The following is a 24,546-nucleotide window of genomic DNA, read 5'->3' on the forward strand; positions in this document are numbered from 1 at the left end:
GACATTAATCAAAATAACCACTGGGGCCGATACTTGTGAGTTACCTACACAGATTTGAGACACCATGCTTTGACGAATAGCTTGCCTGTATCTTATGATATGAAATGCACCTGTAATACTATAATATTTGGAAATGTATGTATTGTCCTGATATTTTTGTCCTTTCTTGGTGGAAGGGGATTTTAATTATCACTGAAATATGAAGATTTCTAGTTTTGTAAATGAATGTTTGGATGAAATACCTTTGTACTTTCAATATACATGTAGCGTGAATGATTATGGCAATTCGCGAGTACATCCATCCAATGTAGTTCATCAGACCACATGATTCTGATGTTTGAAATACCGTAATTTGTATGTGTAAATGAACATGATGCACATTATCCATCCATATTTTGATGCAATTGTAAAAAAATTCAGCAATAATTCACATGCATTTGTACTATGCTGAAAACTGTGTTGTAAGGGAGTGATATATGACACAAAGATTTTTTCCCACAAAATAGACATTTTTAGTTGCAGAAAGTACAGAGGAATCACGTTATGACGAGATCGTCGGTTACGGGTGATTTTTCTCGTTATATTCGGATTCTCGTTGTATCCGATCTCGTTATAACGGGATTGCCCCGTACATCCAATTGTCTATCTCTCTATCTATCTATCTGTCTATCTATCTATCTATCTATCTATCTATCTGTTAGAATGCATTGATTTTGAATGTCATAAGTTATAATGTGTCAGCAGCAATGTACTCACAAAAAAAAAATTGTGCAGTTGATTAAACTCTCAGACACTGAATTCTGATACAATATCATGTTGTTGATGTTTCTTAGTATTGAGTTGCTTATGTTGAAGATAAATGGTAGATAAAAGGGGAATGATACCCAAACATTTATGTGAATTGAATGCAGTAATATTACTATACATGTAGTAGAATGCATTAAGTTTGAGGAAAATCAGACCATCCATTCAAAAGTGCTGAGGCCATCGTTGGATGAGAAGACTACATGTACAATAGTTCATTTTTCTAGCATAATACAGCTGTATTGGAGCATTTAACTTACCTCTTTTCGGAAGCAGCCCTGGGAAATAATACTATACTACCCATAACATCATGTCAGTACTGTAACAACCCAAGCAAATTTGTATCATCATGATTATATGAATTTTTAAAGGAATTATATATTTGTGTGTTTTTTTTTACAGTGATGGCACTAAATTTTTTTAATTCATGACTGTTGAATGTATTATCAGATTTTCGCGCAAACTTCAGTGATGTATTCTACCTGTATTACTGCAATTTGCTGCATTCACACAATTGACACACCATTCCCCTTTATGCTTAGGTGTGGTATATGAACCAGCTATCATACGCCCTATTGTGGAACTTGTGTTAACAGTACAGGAAACTCTGCCCTGTGTTCTTAAGTTGAATCTCAATGAAGAGATCAAATTACTGGCAAACAAATGAGTAGCACCTAAATTAAAAGTTGAAAAGACATGAAAGTTACAGAATTTTTAACTTAAATCTGAATTGTACATCTTACTACGTATTTGAGATATGGTTAAAAATGTAATATTCATGGTATAGTCGTAACCAGTTGAGGACGAGTGTATTTTGCTATACAAGTATATAACACACATTTTTCATAGACACCTACTGGAGTATGAATATGGGGGTAGTGTTAATTAATACTCTGAATAACTTAATGAAACTCTCACTCAGTATTCTCCATGTTTATTTTTGTTTTTTGCTCCAACTATTTTTTTAAAGTTAAAGATAATGATTTTAAAGTTTTTTCTATTCTTTCTTTGCCTACAGATGGAACAACTATGAGAATACATATGTGTAGCACTCTTTACCCCACTATTCACATCTGTACATACAGTAAACTTTCATGTATACACCTGTGTTATACACATAATCATGTTTGTATACAAATATACAAACTTGAATCTAATAGTGACTTTACATGTATCACTGTCATTGAATAGAACATTAAATCATTTTGCTACATTTAAATTAATCTAAAGAATGCAAACGTTCTTCCCTTTACTTTGAGGTACCGTATATATGTATATAATGTATTCCATCATCTTATAGTAAAATCAGGGAGGTTGGACCTCTTTCTATCTCCCTGTTAAAATCTTAGATGTTTGTAGTGAATACTAACAGTACAAGTAAACTTTCTATCTCAAAAGAGCGCTGTCTAGTTGAGATTTACGGTCCATCGTGTGACGTGTCCACTGGACTTGTCACGTGACAATTAGCTATGCAAATCTAGGCGATCGATGTACAGTACATATACATACAACGTACAGCCAGCTATGCATACGCTAGCTAGCGCAGCTGGCAGCCGAGATAGCGAACCGTACATAAAAATTGCGGCAGACTGTGACAGACTTCGGGGGTGGAAACGTGTCTTTGACCCCTTACGGTAAACATTTTATCGTCACAAGGCATCTGCAAGACAAAGCAAGATGTCGGTGGCTCTAAAAAAGGTGAAGGGAAGCCTTGAGAGGGTTTTCGAGAAGAATTTGCAGGATCTTGTTCGAGGAATCCGCAGTAACAAGGATAACGAAGTGAGTATTTTCTACTCTTTTCTCTCGTTTAAATCAGTCTAATTTTATGCTAAAAATCAGTACCGATGTTCCTGTGGCTGGGTTGCATTTTCATCACTGTGTTAATATTTTGCAAGTACCGCACTTATTTTTCATCACTGAGAATGAGGGGTCGAAATATTAACTTTTGAAGGTTATTGAAATCACTGTAAAGCTAAAGGCATCGCATCTCATCGCAATCGGTACGCCTGCGCCTGCTGCTACCATCATCATGCACAGCCGTCCATGGCTATGGCTGAACCCATTTTGTACAGAGAGGCTGAGCCCTGTGAGACTGGAGGAGGGCTCTTTCATGCCTGCTGCACGAGCCTGTGCTTCGTGCACTTGCACAGCACCGGCCCGGTACTTTGGCCATCTGTCTGTAGTTGCACTATGCCATAGCCATCGGCTGGGGTGTGCTGCCAACCAGTTCTTAAGTGTCCAGGTAGCTGTCTGCCGCAAATAAGTTACGCTGCACTGACCATGGCCACTGTATATTTGGTGACTATTGCCCACAAAGAGTATCATTAAAACTGAAAAGGAAATTTCTCTGCCTGAAGAAGGTTACCCCAATTGCTCAACGCGAGAGGGGTACAGCAGAGCTACCAAGTCTCACGCATACAGGGGGTCCTCATGAGGCGGGGCAGTCCTCGTACGGGGGAGCAGTCCTCATGAGCGGGTTTCCCGGACTGTTAGGAAATGACACCTGATTGGGCCTTTTCATCAATGAATGGTTTTCAGCCCCTGCCACAAATAGGCACCCTGTACAAGGCCTGTCGCAAACCGGATTGTTACTCTAGGCCGTATGTATGATGATGTCACGCAGCCTCAGTAAACCAACGGCGCCCTCCGTCAGAGGACAAGTGATGCTAGTGCTGTGAAGTACACATCTACATCATTGTATTTATACAGGGTCAGCATTTATGTGACATCATTACCTCCGCCAAGGGAGGAGGTTATGTTTTTGTTACCGTTGGTTTGTTAGTGAGTTTAGTTTGTCCGTGTGCAAAATAACTCAAAAAGTAGTTAACGGATTTGGATGACACTTGCAGGAAAGGTTTAGAATGATACAAGTAACAGATGATTAAATTTTGGTAGTGATCCGAGAATTTTGGGGGAATTTATGAAGGATTTTTGATATTTTGGCAGGTAGGGTCATTGAACTTGGAGTTCAGGCTGCGCATATTTGAGGTTTGCATGCGTGCACTAAAGTGCGTGCTCTAGTTTCTGCTAGGGCGCGGCGCGCCGTGCAGCTGAGGGTTTATGACATAACAAATGCTTCTATATCATATTGGGAAATCGGGCGACTTTCAGCACACTCTTTGAAGTACTGTACACTGGGTGGAAAACACTGATACATGTATCTATATGGAAGAACAAGATCAGTGGTGGAAAAGAGCCGCATGCTTGGCGGAGCCTGCGCTCTCAGAGTGCTTCTGTAGTTAACTCTAATTTCAAGATCTTCCTGTTATCTGCTGAGTGTAAATGGTAAATTTGTTTACATACATGTATTGTTTACTGTTACAATTCACAGCAACAGACACAAGGATATTTTACATATCTACACACCTCTGTTGTTGAAAATGAAGATGAAAGTATGCAGAAGTTGTCCGATTGACGACGTGAAATATTGCAGGCCACTCACAAATTTAACCTCTGAATGAGATGCACTGTATTTGGGGTCACAGAATTTATGCATGCACCCACACAAGTTATCTGCAATGATCTTCAAGACTGAATATTAAAGGAGGCAGAATAAACAAGAAGATACTGAAATATTTCTCCTGTGCTGTACGTGAACAAGCATTCATATTTAAGTCTCCAGTGTACAAAATTATTAGCCCATCATGCACAAGGCTGCAGATATAATTTCCATTAAGATATTTTCAGGTATTCTATTGTGATCTGAGAAGTTATACAAAAATTGATTCTATTTCTGTGCACTTTTGATACAACAATGATGAAGTAAATGTTTGCGCTGTAATTTCAGCTTTAATATATTATACTCATAAACCAGTGCAGTGGTTATTGATATCTTCTCGACTGTGTCAGTGGCTCATGGTTAATGATGCATCCATTGAATCATTTTCTTATCAGTCCTCCTATCATAAAAGAAAAATGTGTTTTTCCTTGTTGATTCTTAAAATGTAAATTTCCATACACATACTGTAAAAGAGCCGTAATTTACATACATGTACAGATACTTTCACAAATGAGAAGGACACAGACATTTTCGCAAGATGTTTTCATTATTTGACTCCAAGGCTATTGTAAGGGCATGGCACTTTGCTGTAAATGGCAATATTAATGCGCATTGTTAAATTCGCAGCCCGATAGTGATTCGCAAGATTCCCAAAAATTGAACCCTTGCGAAAATAATAGCCTTTAGTATTGCCTGAACATTTTCTCTCGTGCAAGATGAATAAAAACAAAGTGTAAAAATCTTGCACTACATGTAAGCATTAAAAAATGCAGTCAGTTCTAGTGTGAAATAGATTAATTGGGATGTTTCTATTAAAGCCCAGTTACATTTTATATGAACATGACTGCCAATGACTTAAAATTTGTGGCTATGCATAATGCATGTGTGTTATTTTGATGTAGATTTTTTTTTTTACATGAGAGTATTTATTAACTCTTTTCTATAAGGTAGTGAAAGATTATAAGCAAATCTCTTCATTTTTTCTGTTTTTTCCAAGATGAATTCACAGGCTGTAATGTGCTTTGTTTGTTTGTTTGTTTTGTTTTTTTCACAGGCCAAATACATCTCATCATGCATGGAAGAAATCAAACAGGAACTGAGGCAGGACAACATTGCAGTCAAGGCCAATGCAGTAGCCAAGCTAATTTATGTGAGTATCACTAGCAGTAATGAAACTGAAAGAAGTCAGACAGGTCCTAAATATTACGCACATGCCAGTGGTTGTGCTCCAGAAATTTCTAAAGCATCTTATTACAGACAAACACTGCCCTACTGTAAAAGAGAAAGTGTTATTGTCGTGACATACTGTGTGCGTATACTAGTCTATCAGCATATCTCGCTGTATTTTGGAACTAGGGGTGAAATGTGGCAATTGATGGATAGGAAATTACAAAATCATCTTGGCAGCAAAGTATTCAAAACCATCAGTGTGTGAAAGCTAAAAGCAGCTATGAAATGTTGCAGGTGGAATTGCAATTGACTGAGTAAAGCAAACAATTATAGAAAAGACAGGTTGTACCAAGAAAATTGAGAGTATTGTCCACAGGTATTCGTAAAAATAATGTCATGCCATGGTCATTTTAGATGACTTCAACTAATGTATTTAAGGTTTCAAAGACAGCTCATTGTGTGGCTGCATTATTTGAAGGTTTTATAAATTCCTTTACATTTGTAAGATTTTGGGATCTGGATAATTTGTCCTATGCATTTTCTAAGTATGCTTTACTGTGCATTGTTTGCAGATTAGCACCCCAGCAGGAGTGGTTTTTTTTTTTGTTGTTGTTGCTTTGTTTGTTTGTTTGTTTGTTTGGAGTTTTTTTTTTTTTTTTTGGGGGGGGGCAAATTAGCACTGATGTCTGGAAACTAATTGTCAGTTAAAACAAATTACTGTACCTGCATTGTTGTATAAACCCCATAATCCCTATTGTGTCACCATGATCCTTCTGTTGGTCTGAGGCACATTGCTACAGTGTGTATGTATTCACCTGAGTGGGCTCACTAAGTGTACATGTACAACCATGTAGGTCAAGTTCAGGTGAATTATTGAATGCTGGTGAAAAAGTTTGGCAAGTGAAGGTAAACTGCTTTGCACGTAAAGAGTTGAATTGCAATTCAGAAGTTTCTGATGTGAAACAGTTTAGAGGATCTATCCACACATTTGGTTCTCACTGGTTGAAATTACTGAAATTTGCTTGTATTCTGGATAGTTCATTCACCGGGCAAATTTCATACAAACTTACATGAATTTGCAATGGGCTTAATAGCTCAGCTCATTCGAAGGCAGTGTAAACACACATTTATGCAGATGTACAAATAAATCATACATGTAGTTCTGATATGTATCATAACCCATTATTTGCAGAAATGTGGTTGTCCATATTAATATACTGTCTCTATGGGAAATAACATCCAAGAGACAGCGGGGTAACACAGTGGTTTGCTGTATCTGCACAGGCGCCCTGTATAAAGGCAACATCAATTTAGTGTCCGCCAGCATAGCGTGCAGTACATGCTTTGTGGCATATTTGTAAAATTAGGAAATTGATTTCGGGGCTCAGACAGAAACTGGGTTCTTCCACCATCCACTGTGTGTAATTTTTGTACATTGTAATCATGTTAATGGGCAAACCGAAAACATCTGCCTCTCAAGAACGAACCACAGAGATTTATAGCTAATGAAACCAGACAGAGAAAAGGAGAAGACATCATACATATTACTCCTACTGTAGATTATAACCTCTTGCTGGTTGGCTCTGCTACCTATGATGAAGACTCTACCCTACATTTGGGTACAGTACATGGTACGTGTACCTAAAGGTCATGACCTCTATGTTCTCCTTTCAGTAGAAGACACTTGAATACAATCATGTAATCTGTCATACCCTGATATGCAGAATACAAGTGAAGTTATACACTTCTTCTTCTTCTTTTTTTCGTAGACAAGAAGAGGGCAGACCTTTATATAGCAGAGACATTGTTCAGTGGTCAGTGTTCAAAGTTCCATGTTCCTGTTCACTAATTTCAATGTTCACCTTCAGTAGCAAAATCAATTTGTTGCCATTTCCTGTCAAATTTCCTTTCACTTTATCTGTGTTTAGAGGACAGCAATGTTGCATACAAATGGAAATGCATCCATGATGGACAAGTCAGATTGCAGGGTGCTACATAAGCACTTGCCCGATTGCCCGGGGCAAGTGAAAATCAAATTCGGGCAAGTGTTTTCGAACAGTAAGAACAAATGCTTGCCAGAATCGGGCAAGCAGAAAGTTTTGAAGCCACCTTTTTTCCCTGATTACCCCTTATAAACCCAGAAAGTCAACCATACAGAAGCCCCCCCCCCAAAAAAAAAAAATAAATAAATAAAAATGGCTGTTTAGTGATGCAACACACTTTATATTTCATTTCAGCAACTGTCCAACACATACACGAAGAAGCCCCAATACACAATGCAGCACTAGCAGCAACACTTGATAGGATAGAGTTTGTTACTAAAAGTACTCTCATGTGTTGAAGCGTGCGAATCAATGTATGGTGTTTATTCAAATGATTGTGTTTTTTTAAGCCCTTGACTTACACATGATTTTCTATATTATTTCCTTTTATTATGGACTCTCTTTTTGGGCAAGTAAAACTGATGTCCGGGCAAGTGTTTTGCAGCAAATTTGAAAATATGCTTGCCCAACCGGGCAAGTGGTAAAATAAAGTTATAGCACCCTGGATTGGTGTCTTGTTCTGCAATAAAGTGTTTCGTAATATTATTAATAGTGCTGAATTTGATGGCAAATAAAGGCTGCATCGCCGTACAAGCCACATCCAGACATTGGCACCAAAAAGAAGAAGAAAAAACAAACAAACGAAGAGGGATTTAATTCCAGTCAAGGAGTGTGTAATGTAACTTTGAAAATAATTCTATTCCTTCTTGCCATACGATGTAAAATTGTAGCTTGTTATGCAGTAGCCGAGTATTGGATTACAGCTACATGTATAGCACTATTGTGTGATGCCTGCAGGGCAGGTGTTACAATCACCACTATGGCTACACAAGCCTGCTACAACACGTTGTAATTACTATTCACAAATGAACTTGTTTGCATTGTGTTTGTTTGTAAGGCTTTCTTTAATCTGCCAAAAATTGGTATGGAAAAAACAGCGATTAGTATTAAAGTGATGAGAAAAACCAAGTTTTCACTTAATTGCAGAATGTATTTTAAACATTGTTTGTATAAAGATTGTCTAATTCATGGGATGATAGTGAGTTGCTCCTTGGCACATTGCATAGTCCCAAACATGATTATGTGTGTCAGTTATGCAGGTGATTCACTGGGTTGAAAAGACCGTGATTTGGTTTTACTGGCATAGGGGGTACACTTGTAGGCCGAACCCTGAGTTTACTTCGCATTAATTTGTGTTGAAAATAGTGTGACTTTTTGACATTGCCTGTGAATACAGTACATACATGTACTAATTGTCTTGCATGCATTTGTACCTTGTATGTCATCAGAATGCCCATATTTTTTCTTTTTCCCCGATGAAATCTAATATTTGGTGATGTTCATTTCATGGTATTGTGATGAGAAATAGCAGTTCCCTCAAACTTCTTGTTTACTTTTCTTGAACATGTGAGCCATCAGAAGAATGATTTTTTCTACCAGGGTAAACTCTACATAGTGTATGTCAGTGAATGTCCTATTTTAAGAAGGCCCTACCCCTTGCCATTATCACATGCTTTGCAAATGAAATGTACTTCTTCATGTACCACCTGAGGGTTTATAATGTAGGCCTACATGTACAAGTATTCCACCACGTGGCTGTGTGTGTGTGTGGGGGGGGGGGGGGTGTTCTGAAGTGAAATATACTTGCATGTACCAGCAACAGCAACTACTGCCTGTCTACTGAAAAAAAAAGAGAGAAAAGAGTTCAATGTTTGTAAAGCAGGAATTATAAATCCTCAACTGAATTTTGAATAAAGTAACATTTTGTTTTTGTTTTTGTTTGTTTGTTTGTTTTTCTTACCTGTACGCAGAAACGATACTGAACATTCACACTCCTTGTGAGGACGAAGAAAATGAGAGGGGGAAAAAAATGTTGCTTTGATATCAAATGAGCAAAACAAAAGCAAGAGATAAGGGAGCTGTCTCCTGATTCGCAAAATTCGTGAAAATAAAAATTTCCGAAGACATTATTGGATTTGTCAGTGCAGAATGTGACCTAGTAGGCTTACAAGTTTGATTGATGACTCATGAGGTGAACATGCCATGACGTTTGTACAACACACAGTATGCAGGGTCAGAGTGCAGCATTAGAATACGAAAGGCCAGCTTCTTTTCAACCTGTCCCAGGTATAATTCTTTGGTTTGATGTACACAGGACTTATATTCATGATGCTTATAACTTTCTTACTTTTCATAAGTTCAGATAGAATGAAGGTAATTTCCTATACATTCTTAAATATGAGCTGGAAAATTTTATTTGTATATTTGTGGCTGTCTTGAAAACCTCATCTTTCTCAAGATGAGTCAAATGATGCATCATATCATATATCAAATCATATATCATATCATATCATATCATATCATATCATATCATATCATATCATGTCATGTCATGTCATGTCATGTCATGTCATGTCATATCATATCATATCATATCATATCATATCATATCATATCATATCATATCATATCATATCATATCATATCATATCATATCATAAGTATCATACCATGTACCGTAGTCCATCTGGAGGCAGACAAAAAAGGAAAGTGAACATCAACAACAAAAATTGTTGACCGAAAGAATGCCAGACTGTGATGGAATCTGAGCTTGCGTCAGCATCAGTCCCCATTTTGTCTCAATTTTCATGCACCACAAGGTAATAACTCTGACCTTTCAGGGCTGAAATTGATATTGCTGGTGCTGAAATCTATGATGCTTGGTTTGTGCAAGTAAATTGGCTGTCCAAAAGACACCTGCTCTGTCACCATATGGTTACATGCGGTATGAGGACATGTGTTGAGGAATATGCTTTTCTCAGGGTTTGAGTTTTACAATGTACACACACTGTTGGTGTTCTTTTTTTAGGTGATCTGTGAAAGCTCCTTTTTTGTCAGTGTTAGCAGTGCATACAATATTGTATAATGTACAATACTCTATTTTGAGTGGTTAACAATGTTTAGCTGAACATTAATTTGCTGTGGGTTTCCACCCGTGTGTTTAATTCAGTATTTGTGGTGTATCTCAAATGCAATTTGAAGAAATTGTGTGTGTGTGTGTTTTTCTGTTCTTTCTGTGAACACAAACTCGAGTTGCAGAAACATATTAAACTGTATCAAAAGCTCATTTAAAGGCATTGTTGGAAATTGTATTTCAAGTTTCATGGTCATGTGTAGCATTGCTATATATTGCATTAAATTTGTAAATGTCACACATGTATAGGGACCTTTAGCAATCCATAGACCCTGAGAGTGAAATGAAATGGCAAGTGAATTCATGGCTACATGTAGTTCGTATACTACATAATGTACAATCCAGTCAAATGATTACCATTCGTTACCCAAGGGAATGGCAGTGTTAGTCTAATTTGTAAGTTTTAATCTCAAAGTTTATTGATTAACAATGTGCCAGTCTTGAAGTTTTGAGCCGAACATCGTGAGTGTGAAGAAAAAATTGGGATTCTTTTTGGGATTATTATTATTATTATCATTTTTATTTCATTTATTTTGTTTTAGTGTAGATTGAATTTACTTTTAAAAAAATAGAATTTTAGTACCATCGGCCAGGTTGCTATTATCTGTAGTAGCCTCCGATTTGAAAAATTGTTTATGAATGTTTAGCCCAGGTATTAATGTACATTATTTCCCATTGTCACACCAGAGATTATAGGCTAAAGAAAAAAAAAAGTGTGAAAAGAGAGTGCAAATAGTACCATGTGATTTAGAGTAAACAATGCTGGTCTTGCCTCCCCTGAGTAGCTGATAAGAGACCTTCTTTGTTGACACTCGTGTGTCAGGTCCTCATGATAATACAATACTATTACCAATACCACACTGTACATGTAGGCATGTGCAATCCCATACATGGCGGCCTTTATTCGGGCATGACTGCGATCAAGGAGCTTCTGCTCCTTTGCTGCGATACACATATTAGAATTTAATACGCGGGAGGAGGGGGTAGTTTGTAATAACATTTCATGCATATACAAATGTGTAGATGTATCAATATTTGGTCTTAATCCACACCAACTTGTGTCAGCCATAACTGGGGGGGGGGGGGGGCGGCTTCAAAAATGAGCAGAAAAGATGATTCGATGGGTAATGTCATGAGTCGTAGTACATGTAAGTTCAGGGCAATTCCGTATGGGAAGGGCAAAAACAGCAAAATTCAAAGTTAAGTAAATGCTCAGAAATTTCAGTTTCCCGTACAGACGGATTGTTGTATTTACGGAAACAAAAAACCCTTTACCAATAACTTTCCTCGTTTTTGTTGTACACACTTTTAAAGTTGGAAGACTATTTATTGTATTTATCTAAAATCTTACAATATTAAATGAAAATTTAAAATGAAACAACTTAAATATCTCTCTGCTTTATCCATACTTCCACATCTTTCTTCCTATGCTTCAACAATCACATTTAATGAAGCATTCAGTCACTCTCATTATGATATTTTTTGGAGAAATTTTCAAAATCTACTGACAAATTGACGTAATTCCGTTACCATAAAATTGAAAAAAGTTTTCTCCTGAACAAACTAATCACTGATTTTTTCTCCCCTTGTAAATTTTTTCTCTACATGTGACTCCCTGAAAAGTCACAAAACATTTTGTGAAATATCTCCTTCAGTTCTTCTGTAATTGTGGTAACGGAATTACATGGTAACGGAATTACATGCACATCTAATATGGAAGAGAATGACATATCCTACTTTCGTGCCAATATGTATGTGAACTGTTCATGAAATAGCTTCAGGGCATTATTATTGAGCTTAACAGTGTTAGTGATTGGCAGTAAAGGAGTGAAAGTTGAAATATATGCATGGTACAAGTTGTATGATACACTGACATGACTCAGCATACAGTGTAGCTGGATGCCTCTGACAGTGAGTCCTGACATCAGGGTACACGCTTGACAAGACTTCTTGTGCTGAAAGTCTCCTCCCTTCCTTCACCTTTTCTCATGTACAAGAACTACATGTGTACATGGAGACTGTGCTAACTGATAACTTTATAAGGTTTGCTACAGATACTCATTCTCAAATGTGAAAAACCATACTGAATTCTGAGATACCAATATATATTTTCTTGCTAAAAAGTCTCATGGTTTCATACAAAATCTAAGTATAGTGATGAGGGACTATCGAATGGGTGTGATGCAACATAAATTGAACAAAGGTTACAAAGAAGAGGAAGGACATCAAATTTCTTTAAAAGGAAAAGAGAGCACTGCTACTGACAGAGAGAAATGAACAGGATAATTTTTGTGAGGAAAGATCAAGAATTTAAGAGAAGGATCATACACAATGTGGTAGAAGTCATTACTTGACACGGGATGCCCACTGAATGTGACACCTTTGATCTTTCTGTATGCTAAAGGCTTTATTATCACCAAGTCAATAGTCTGACCTTTTATTGAACATGTCCTGTTTTCATCCTCAAGTCCTTTATCTTTAATGGTAAGTGTACGACTATGACCTTCTTTCATTTGTTTCTTAGATCTTTCCTCCACAGAGACATGTATTTTGATTTTCATGCCCATTTGATACAGAGCATCTGCTACCCTTTGAAATTTGTTCTTTAATCCTTTATTTTTAAAAGGAATATTAAAGACAAAAACACTATTTGTGATGAACATTTCCCAGTCAGTAATTGTGATACAGCTCTAAAATGTAACATTTAGGCTTATACTTTCCCATCCTAAGAAGACTTTAAATATTAAAGTCAATGGGCTTCTGCTTCTACCTTCACTCTTCATGTTACCATTTGCTGTACAATCCAGTTTCCTTTCATACAAGTGCCATTACAGTGTATTTTATAATTTGCTTTCAGGCAGTCAAAATACAACTTACTGCAAAAGAGAAGATACACACTTCTTGTGAGTAAATATATGGCAACACTCAGGATGAGAAAATAGACAAAGTCAAAGAAGAAAGACAGAGACAGGAAACTTGTAGGAAAATTATAGGCCAAGTCATGATTGTGTTTCTGAAGACGTCATTTGGAAATTTTGTGTGGTCAGAAGTAAATACTAACATTATTCACAGGTTGATTAATCTAACTCTAACACAGTGAGCTGCAGATGGATAAAAGAGGCCCTCTTACCTTTCTATGAATTAACAGAATTTGGTGGACTCACTCTAATGGTTCAAAAAAGTTGTAGTTTGTTAAAGTTATTTTGCTGTTTTCTATTTCCTTCTAGTTTAGTTCATTTTATTTTGGTGGGCTTAAGTAGGACTTACACTGTAAGGGAATTATCAAATTATGCACTACATTATATACCAGGGGGCAACTTCAGCTATTAGTAAAATAAGGTCACAAGTTTTTAGTGAGTGTATGCCACAACATATAGATAATAATGATTAAGCACTGGTGCAGTACCATAATCATGTAAGAAAATTTTCTTTTCTATTTATGATTGAATTGTAATTTGTTATATTTGTCAACAAACCACAACTGCATCTTTTCACTTAACAAATGAAAAGTTTCAAGCATCTTTAGTGTTCATCCTTAATATTAAACATTGTGTTCAATGATGGGGCTGCACACTGTGCTCTTGCACTGTAAATTGGCACTGTATGTTTTAGATTTAAATTCAGTGTCAATCCGGACAGTTTTTTATTATTTTCTTATGCATGTGCACATAATATTTATGTACAATACTTGTAAGTAATCACACATATTGTCAATTATTGGCATATTTAGGAAGAAGAAAACAGAGAAATCTGTCTTGCATGATATCAACAAAAGAAATACAAGAAAATTTGAGTATTGTTGACTGGATTTATAGAATTGTACTTGTGTAGGGCTATTCTAGCGTAATTCCGTTACCATGTGTCTTAGATGTCATTTACCTGCAGAGTGTGAAATTCTTAACTTGAAAGTAGACAAATTTTGATGGATGTGGTACTTACAAGTTACAAGATCTTGATTGACATAGTTACGACTTCAAATCACAGTCGTTAACATGAACATTTTATGTTTTTTGACAATAAAAACCTCAGTTGGCACCTATACACTTGTAGAAGTTCAAGGTCAAGGGCTAGAGAGTACTTATTTAGTGGTTATATTATAGCTAAAGGCATAAACAATCTTTATCAAGACATTTCAGAATACATGAGTACCAAGAATGTGTATTTTTTCCAGTGTATTTCAGAAGGCGTAATTCCGTTACCATTTGTGTAATTCCGTTACCACTGACTTTACAGGGAAAAAGCGTGCTGCTTGGAAAATGTGATGAAATATTTGAAAAACAATAAAATTGAATTGAAGTCGACACAATCAAAGATGAAATCAGACAACAACCTACAGTGTATGTGTTATAGATTTCAGAGAAACAACTCCCAAAGTCAGAGTTGAAGTTGTGACTAAATTCTCTGGTAATTCCGTTACCATCGCACATAGACCTCCTTTGTAACCAACCAAGTGAGAACATTTAACAAATTTGTATTTGGGGTGACAGTGTGAGTACCTCTGCATCTTTTAAATGTATCAAGAGAAGGCAAAGTAATCATTCCTGTATACAGGGTGAAAGAATATGAGCCAAAATTCTCTGATTTGTAATTCCGTTACCGCGGAATTGCCCTTCATCCAAAATTTAAAGGCTGAGATACCACAAGAGAGCATCTACTTTGTATATAACCCAGGAGCTCCCACGACCCTGATGTGGGCCCTAAGACCCCAGCCGCAAGCGGATGTTGTGGGTCCATGCACATAATGCTGTGTGTGTGTTCGTGCGATCAGAGCCTTCAGCAGACTAATTTTCCATTTGAGAGATACTTTGGGTTGGAGTCCCTGCATTTGCTTCAAAATAGAGTACTTTGTTCTTTCTCTCATTTCATGTAATCTACATCATGGGTCTTTTCATTCCATGCCACAGCTAAATATGTTGGGCTACGACATCAGCTGGGCGGCGTTCAACATCATCGAAGTGATGAGCTCGCCAAAGTTTACCTTCAAGCGGATTGGCTACCTGGCCGCTGCCCAGAGCTTCCATGAGGGGACGGACGTCCTCATGCTGACCACCAATATGATCAGAAAGGTATGTTCTCTCTCGGTCCATTGTACAAGTCAGTTTTCACACCATCATCCGGCTAATAGCTCAGAGATATCATTTCCAGAACCTTCTTTGTATGAATATTGAAAGTTTAAATTAAGGAGTACATCAAGTCTGAAATACATGTACTAGTGAGTTGTAGATAAATTTAAAATCTGTATCATGTCCTACATGATCAATCAGTATACTTTGACAATATATACTTCCCATAGTAGTAAGGAATCCATGTCATAATTGTGTTAAAATGAGTTCACCTGTTCAACAATATTTCTTGTGACCTTTGCAATTGAAGCTGCAAGAACTTTATTTTTTCTACATGTAAAGTACTATGAAATGCATAGATCATTTGCAGTCAATTTTAGATGTCAACAACTAAACGTTATTTCCATTCTATAAATATGTTTGTATTCTTACACATCTATTAAAATGTCAGGTGTATTCATGTACTTTAAAATTTACCCATGAGCACACACACACATACAATCACGCACAAAAACACTGAAGATACAAGGTTGTACACCTGTACATGAAGAAGACTTTCCTGTGTACTGTGAAAGCTGTTCACAAACAAAACACACCAAAGCAGATACCTACTGTAAAAAATGGTACTTTGTGTTTTCATTCAGATGGCAGAAGTATTTATGAATTATGGAAGACTGGCAAGTTTGGCAGCTGGACTTAATCAATTTCCACAAATTACATTTCTGGGGTTTGGTACCATATATTCTTATATATATATTTTTTTTTGTGTGCTATTTTATAGCTGATGTTTCCTGAGTTTATATACCAGTGTAAAATATTAGGCCTAATTCTAATTTGAGATTTTGGTTGTTAACGTGATATTGATTTGGTTAGAGAATTTCCAGAAACTCTGTACCCGGTAATTTCTATTCAAAAATTTGTTTGAAAAATTATTATTATAAAATTTCTGCTTACCTCCAAACTTGGCAAATTTTCATGAATCTGTTTCTGATTTTGTGCAGACTTAATGAATTCAATCAGATCTATTTAATCATTCTTTATATTAAAGATGAGCAGTGAAATTCTGAGTTGCCAGATTAATGATGCAAGGTGATGATTTCAGCAGCCAGATTGCCTCTGGAAATCCGATCCCTTCTGTTGACGTCGTTCAAACCATTACTAATTGAAGAGTACGGGCTAGATAGAATCCCAGAAGTGGACGCCGGAAAATCCACTCAAAGCAATCTGCAAGCATTTGTATGCTGTCAAAAAGAGCCCTGGTGACCAATATTACAAATACAGCAAACTGCAAGTACATTGTAGAGGAATATTGCATGAATAATGCAACTTCTTACCATTTAGACTTCCAGCACATACTACTCGGCCCAGCAAGAGAATTGTGTGGACCTCACCTCAAGTAATCATTTTTTTTTTTTTTTTTCATCCCGCCTCGGTTGGTTTGATCCAGGCCTTCTAAAGAGCAAGGTCATTATAATTGCATCTGCTTCCCTTGCTTGGCCCGTGGAGATTGGAATACAGACTGGTTATTTTGTTTTTTTTCTGGTTATTATTCTTGTGTGTTTTCATGACAGGAGAGGGGGGAAAAATGTGGCAGACATCATTTACTGTATGCTGTCTTCAGATGCACTGTATGCTTGCAGCACAATGTTCAGCTCGTTTACATCCTGTGTGTGCGCGCAGATCTATGTCAAGTAGAGTGAGAGGTGTAGATATGCCCTTCAGATATTTATGGGTAGGATACTTGAGGGAGAGATGTGCAGATGTTTTCTCCAGACTCGCTGTCTCTCTATCTTCTCTCTCTCCCTCTTTTCTCCCTGTCCTCCCTTGTTATTTTTGTGTTTTGCCCTTCTGTCTCTCCTTTCTTCTCTCTTCTCCCCTCCTCTAGCCTCCTTCCTCATGGCTACGCAGTTGAATGCTGCAATATGGAGAGGTCTAGTTCGGTTTATTCATAAATGTATTCCAATTTACATGCACATACTGTATAGTGCAACACATGTATGCATTGCTCTTTGGTCAAACCAAATGTGCTGAATTATCATAGTGCATTCCCAGTCAAAATTGAATTTACATGATTTATGAATGTTTGATCTACTCATAGTTACAGTGTAGGCTCTATACAAAATAGAAATGATATCAAACATAGTGATCACAAGAGCTTTTTCTTCAGTAGTAGGCCTACAATTTTATGTGCTTCTAGTAAAGAGGAGTACATTAAGTGCGACTTCTTTCTGTCATATCCTTTCTGATAAACCCTGTCTCTTTCCTACCCAAATACATCTATTAGAATACTGTAATCTTGAACGAAACAATTTATGCACAGTGCTGTAACTAGTAGGTGATTTCACATCATTAATACAGTCTACATAACTCTGTACATATGTATGTACAATACATTTGTATTGTGGACAAGCTGTCAGGCATGAGTAAAGTGCATCATACCAGCAAGAACAGACCAACCTGATCTCCCAGGAAGTATCGCAGAAGAGTTCCTATCCACTGTAGTTTTGATCTGTCTCATTATCCTCAGCAATTCCTGTTGCCAGAAAGGATTCTTGTTGTCATGAATGATATCAAGCCACCGTTGTCACATGTACATTATTGTATATATTTTGCCTTAAGCTGTGTGTGAGTTGATAGAGGCAATGATATTATGCATGTAACGGTAACGGTGGGCTTGTAGTATAGAGTTACTATCTACAATGTATCACCACTAATAATGAATTTCACATTTTCTTACCAATCTTTGCACTATTATTGCATTGACCTGTTCTATACATTTTGTGTAATTTTGGTTAATTTTATTGTAATATTGGATGGATTGGGTTTGAAGGATTGTACTGTTAGATGTTCATGGGTACACAGCATGTGTTGAATCATACAGGCTCTCATGCGCCGAGAGCATCAATAATGATAGATACGGCACATACTTTATTATAATTATTATACATGTAACTGGGTGTGTGCTTTTTTGCACTCATGTACAATGTACAAACCTGTATTGATATGAGGGTCATTTTTTGCCCTGTCATACATTATAAGTATTCCGCCCTTAAAGGGGAAGGCTACATGTAGTAACAGTCTTACTGATCAGTGGGAATCAGTGGAAATGCTGGGAGATGATTGTTCCAATCCTTATGGGATTCATTCAAGAGTTCATTGTATATCTATTGTTGTGTGAAAATGATTTGCTTCAGAATGGTCTCATATTCAAGTAATGTGCAGTTTAATGCTTCCAGGTTAGCGTCCCTGGTCAGTGACGGAGCATTAATCTGCACATTACTTGAATATGAGACCATTCTGAAACAAATCATTTTCACACAACAATAGATATACAATGAACTCTTGAATGAATCCCATAAGGATTGGAACAATCATCTCCCAGCATTTCCACTGATTCCCACTGATCAGTTACTAGCCTTCCCCTTTAAAGACATTATTTACCATTTGCAGATGAAAGAAAAACCCAACTTTAGTGTATCAAAATAATTATAAAATGTGAGTTAGAGATAGAAACAACCAGTGTAAAAAGGATAATCAGTGTAATCAATGTTGAGTAAATTGTTAAATATACAAGATGTGAACAATAATTATAATAAAATTATTTCTAGAATAGACCGTTCACAGTAATGGTTTATTGAGAAAAATAGTGATATCTCGCTACATTTTAGGCTTTATTGCAAAATCCTTATAGTTTGATGTTCTGTGATACAACTGACCTGCACATGTACATCGAATGTGATGACTCAAACATTTTTTAAATCACTGCTCCCAATGGTAAATAGTACCTTTAAGTGAGACGCAGTGATTAATGTCTAGTTGCCTGTATTACCACTATACACTTGTAATGCTGCGCAATGGAGAAGTGCAGTGTCATACATGTGGGTCTGTCAATATTGCGCATTGTACATGACAACATATTAACTAACACATGTAATCTGTTGTGATAATGTAAAACTGAACAGGACTTGCATAGCCAGAACCAATATGAGACGGGGGTGGCCATGACAGGATTGTCATGTATCTTGACCTCTGACCTGTCACATGATCTGGCCAATGACATCATGGCACTGGTAAGTACCCGCACAGTGATGGGGCAGGGCGGATTGCCGCTACCCCCACAGAGTTGGCCACCTCCTCTTCCTCTTCCATGGCGTAACCCCTCGTGTGGACAGTGACACTACCACCCCCCTTTCGTACAGTATTGTACATACCCCATCTGTCACTTGTGCTGGCCGTTCCATGGTACATTGTATCTCTCTGGTTCAAGTAGTACACAGGTGCTGTTGGTCGAGTAGTGGTACGCGATGTGGATCATAAATGGAATAACCAATTATGTGCTCTCACCCCCTTCGATATACTCTTTTAGAAGTGGAGTTAAACCTGACTTGGGTGTAGATGCTAAACAGCCTGCACACAGATTATGCCCACTTTGATGTTTTATTTGGGAGGCATTTGGAGTTGGCAGAGTGAGGTATGACTGCAATGTATTCTGACCAGTCGTGATCTTTTGACAGTGCTCTCAAACCTGTGTCTATGAACACAATCTTCTCATGATTTTCCACCCCCCCCCCCCCACACATACAAATTTAAGAAGTCCGTACAATTTATTAGCCTAAATCTGAGATGTGCTCTTATGAGCCGATGTCAAAGGCACAAAGTGAGTGATATTTTACATTGAATTTTGGATCATGCTAGCCACATGATCACTGGTATTAAGTTGCATTGCCAATATACACTGTAACCTCATTTGCTGGTCTGCCAAGTGTCCAATTGACCTCCTCTCATTCCTTCTGTGTACTTATTATCAATATCATGGTTGTTATTTGGTGAAAAGTGTAATTGTGTTATTTCTGTTCTTTGTTTCCCTTCTCTCCTTTCTTTACCTCCTTGCCATGGTCCCACTAATTTCTCCCCCCAAAATTGCCTGCCATCATTTGCTGTATAATTCACACAATACTAAAAATCACACCAACACCACTAAATACTTTCAAATATTTATTTGTTCATGATGCATATTACGGCCCAATATTTCATACATCCCTTTAAACTATGTAACAAACTTATACATAATTTTTTTTTTTTCAACCACCATTTGCCTGCTTGGAATTTCGCATCGTCTTGTACAACATTGCTTTTGCAATCATCACCATCACCATCATACCAATGCACTGAAATCATTTTGAATCATCATTGAAAATACATTTCCCCTGTACCATGATTACATTCTTCATTTGCTCCCATCCCACCATGTGCTGTATGATATAATTTCATACCTATCCATGCTCGTATCATGTTGAAAACATCCCATCATGCTTTGTGTTTTATTTTGATTTATTTTGTTTTTACCCTTTGTGTTTGTTTCCTTTGTGTAACCACTCACCGATCTCATCCCACATGAACAACTCCCTCAAATTCCACTTCCATGAATATATCATTTTCTACAACTCATTCTGCAAATCCCCACAAAATTGTTTTACTGGCCAAACCAATTTTTTTTTTTCTTTCACTTGCCTATTATTTTCTAATACGAAATTCAAATTTTGTCCCTTCTCAATATTTCATTTTTCTGCATTTTCCCACTTTCCTTTTTCTGGAAAATGAATTTGTCATCATAATTTATTTTTGGACTTTTTTTTTTAACCCTGGCATGATATACTGTTAAATTTACCCTTTAATGAAATCACCTCTTTTTTATTCCACTGATTGATACCATATTTCACATTCATTAAACAAATAACAATATCATCCACGCTTTCATACCCACTCCTCCACACCTTACGTTTCATACAACTGAACCATCTTACTTCACATGGCATGCTAATACTCCCTTAACCATATTATACTACATTTGACAAACCTTTTTCAACATGCCACACACCACGTATCAAATGCCTAAACCATTTTAACCCATCTTTATCTCCCTCCCCCCCCCCCCAAAAAAAAAAAAAAAAACCAAACAAACCATGTTTATCTTTGGTTCCATGCCATCCCACATCAAATTAAAATAATTTGATTCTCATGTTCACCTGTCATGATAACACTGTGCCCCATCTGCCCTGGTCTGTTGTGGATCCATTTTTACCCGCCACCTGTCCCATTTTCATTTTGTCAAATTGATATATTTGCCTTCATCTCATCCCTCACCCTTCTACGGTTCACACTGTGTGACACCCGATCATTTAACATTCCATCCATCAATTTTTCCCCCATCAATAATTTGCCACATTGCCCCACCCTGTTCCTTCATCGGATATTCACTGCCTTGCCCCTTCCCCCATCCTACCCCGCCCCACCCCCATCCCACCTCCCCCCAACTTGCACCCATGTAGGACATTAACAGTATCGGCCAGTATGATGCGGGCGTCGCCATGGCGGGACTTGCATGTTTCACCTCCCCTGACCTTGCCAGAGACCTGGCCAATGACCTCATGAGTCTGGTGAGTGGTGTGACCCCATTTGACCTTTTGACCTCTGTTCCAGGTGACCTTTCACACCCTTAATATGATGCAAACAGTCTTATGTACTTGTTATTCCCTGTAACTTCCATTTTAGTATTGTTGTTACTTGATGTTGTTGATCTACCAGTGCAGTCTATCTTTTGTCAATTAGTGGTCAATTTGTCATCAATTGTTGAAATTCAACTACAGCAGGCTACTGTTCATAGGAACCTCTAATCTTCCACCCAAATATTACCAGAAATGTGACATCCTCCTTGCCTTGCCAAATTTTTGTATTCTGAATGTTTGTCCTGTGGTGTGTTGTTGTTGTTGGGAAAATTAATTCCATGAGCAGAAAATAGTGTGAAAACTTGTCACACATTTGGACACCATTACATCCCCAACCAATTCATCAAAAGTCAGGGAGTCTAGTATTTGTTTTTTCCATTTTTTGTTGCATTGCATCAGCCATGTCAGTACTCCATAGTAATCACACCAATACCTATCATGATTGGTATTATGGTTATTTGAAAAGTATCACAAAACAAAAAGGTCTGTGTTCTTTAAATGCTTCATGAAGGTAACACAAATATCACATCAAATGCCCAACTTTAGGTACATGTAAGCCTTATTTTAAAAGTAATGATCAAATGTCACAAAGGGTACCCCAACTTTGTGAACAGTCCCAGATACCAGTCTAGCACAAATGAAAGAGGAAATTACAGAAGCCATTGCTAAGATGTGCTCTACAGATGCCATCAATTCAGAAGTCTGCATCCAAATTTTGTTTTTAACCATTTCCAACAAGTGTCTGAAGTCCCCATAGACCTAGCATGTAGCCAAACAGGTTCCTGTTGGCAATGGCTTAAAGGAAATATCCATTTTCACAGCCTCCATCCCTCCCAACACTTGATTGATACAGGCTTGTATGGTTAGAGTTTACGCTACCGTGAAAACATTATTAGTTTTATGTATGATCTGATTATTATTTTAGTAGTGTCTGCTGTTCTTTGCCTTTATTTAGAAGGCACACAGCAGATTTGGTGTTTGGTTCGAAATTGTGAATTGCAGGAAAATTGAAATTTAATGCTATAGACTGCACTTCTTGAAGAAGACTTGAGAGAGTTGCCAATGATTATGATTTAAAAAAAAAATACTATAATTTAACACACTGGTGTGTACTTACTTGTACAATGTGGTTTAAATGAACTGAAAAAGGATCTAAGTCAAACTTAAAATCAAACAAAAGTGTGGCAAACAATGTAGTACCTTTTTTCTGGTTCTCAAAGTTTTATGGGACCTAGAATTAATTTTTTATGAAATCAAAATATAGACACCCAACTGCAAAGTGTGCTTTAAAGGCATTATATACCATTTGCAGATAACAAAAACCTGGCTTTAATGCAATGTGAGTTAGGAATAGAACAACCGATGTAAAAATGTTAATCCGTACAATCAATGTTTAGTATTATTAGATATACAAAATGTGAGCAATAGTTTCATGTATGATAAAATTGTTTCTAGAATAAACCACCCACAGTTATGGTCCTTTGAGAAAAATAGTGAGATCTCCTTATATTTTAGGCTTTATGGCAACATTTTTATATGGTAGGATGTTTTGAGATATACTGACCTACACATACAGCTGTACGTATCAAATATGATAACTCAAACATCTTTTAAATCTTTGTTCCCAATAGTAAAAAGTATCTTTAGGAGTAGATGTAAGAATACTTTGATATGTAAATCCTCAGTGCATGTCATCCCCTTTCCTGTCCAAGTTTATCCCAGTGTGACAATTTTATATTGTGTATAAAAGTGATGTATTCTGTCTTGTCTGTGATCACATGTACTTTTGATTTGATGTTTCAAAGGAGAGATTGTATTTCATTCCTTATATGTGCCAACAAATGATTTTTGTCTCAAGGTGCCCTGTAAACCCTTTTATTTCCATCCCTTCCCAACTTTTCATGTTAGCGTAGATAAGAATTTTATAAGTTGATAGTATCATTAGTGTTTATGTGTGTGTTTGTCTATTGCTCTGCTGTGTACAAGTATATGTATTGTCTGCGGCACTTCTGTTTCATGGTAGATTCAGTTCCTCATATTCTTGTGCTTTATGCCTATGTGGAGATTAGATTTTAATGTTAATGTCCACACATTGGCTATTGCATTCATTGACTTGAATAGTGGAGATCCTAGCTTAAGCAAAATTATTTGCACGTTTGCGGGATCATTGTTGTATCAAACATTTTAAAAGTTGCTGCACAAATTATAGAAGTGGCTCAAGATATTCAGTGTTAGATTATTGTGTTATTGAAATATTTTTGTTGTACGAGTAACTTCAATGCATGATTCTTTTCTAAAATGGGTACAGCAAAGGTGTTGTGGCTCGGAACAATTAATACTTTACAAGAGATGTGCATTTTAAATTATCAAGTATAGAACAGCAACATGTCTTCTACTTGAATTTTTGTTTTGTTTTTGTTTTGATGTAGACAGTGTTATGCAGTGAGTCACCATGTCTACATTGTAGGTGTGTGATTTATGACTGACA

General features: G+C 37.0%; 1 protein-coding gene across 1 annotated transcript in view; it reads left to right on the forward strand.

Annotated features, from left to right (window-relative positions):
- The first annotated feature begins 2,372 nt into the window (after positions 1-2,372).
- LOC139738917 (AP-3 complex subunit delta-1-like) overlaps positions 2,373-24,546 on the forward strand; it is a 67,819-nt gene continuing 45,645 nt past the window's right edge. Inside the window, exons 1-4 of the mRNA XM_071649542.1 lie at positions 2,373-2,583; positions 5,358-5,453; positions 15,394-15,555; positions 21,882-21,989. Coding sequence (XP_071505643.1) covers positions 2,482-2,583; positions 5,358-5,453; positions 15,394-15,555; positions 21,882-21,989 — 468 coding nt within the window. The 5' untranslated portion in view covers positions 2,373-2,481. The remainder of the gene's footprint in view (positions 2,584-5,357; positions 5,454-15,393; positions 15,556-21,881; positions 21,990-24,546) is intronic.

This window comes from Diadema antillarum, unplaced genomic scaffold (assembly GCF_040938485.1).
Source record: "Diadema antillarum isolate AM-2024a unplaced genomic scaffold, OU_Dant_1.0 seq00000774_RagTag, whole genome shotgun sequence".
Lineage (NCBI taxonomy): Eukaryota > Metazoa > Echinodermata > Echinoidea > Diadematoida > Diadematidae > Diadema > Diadema antillarum.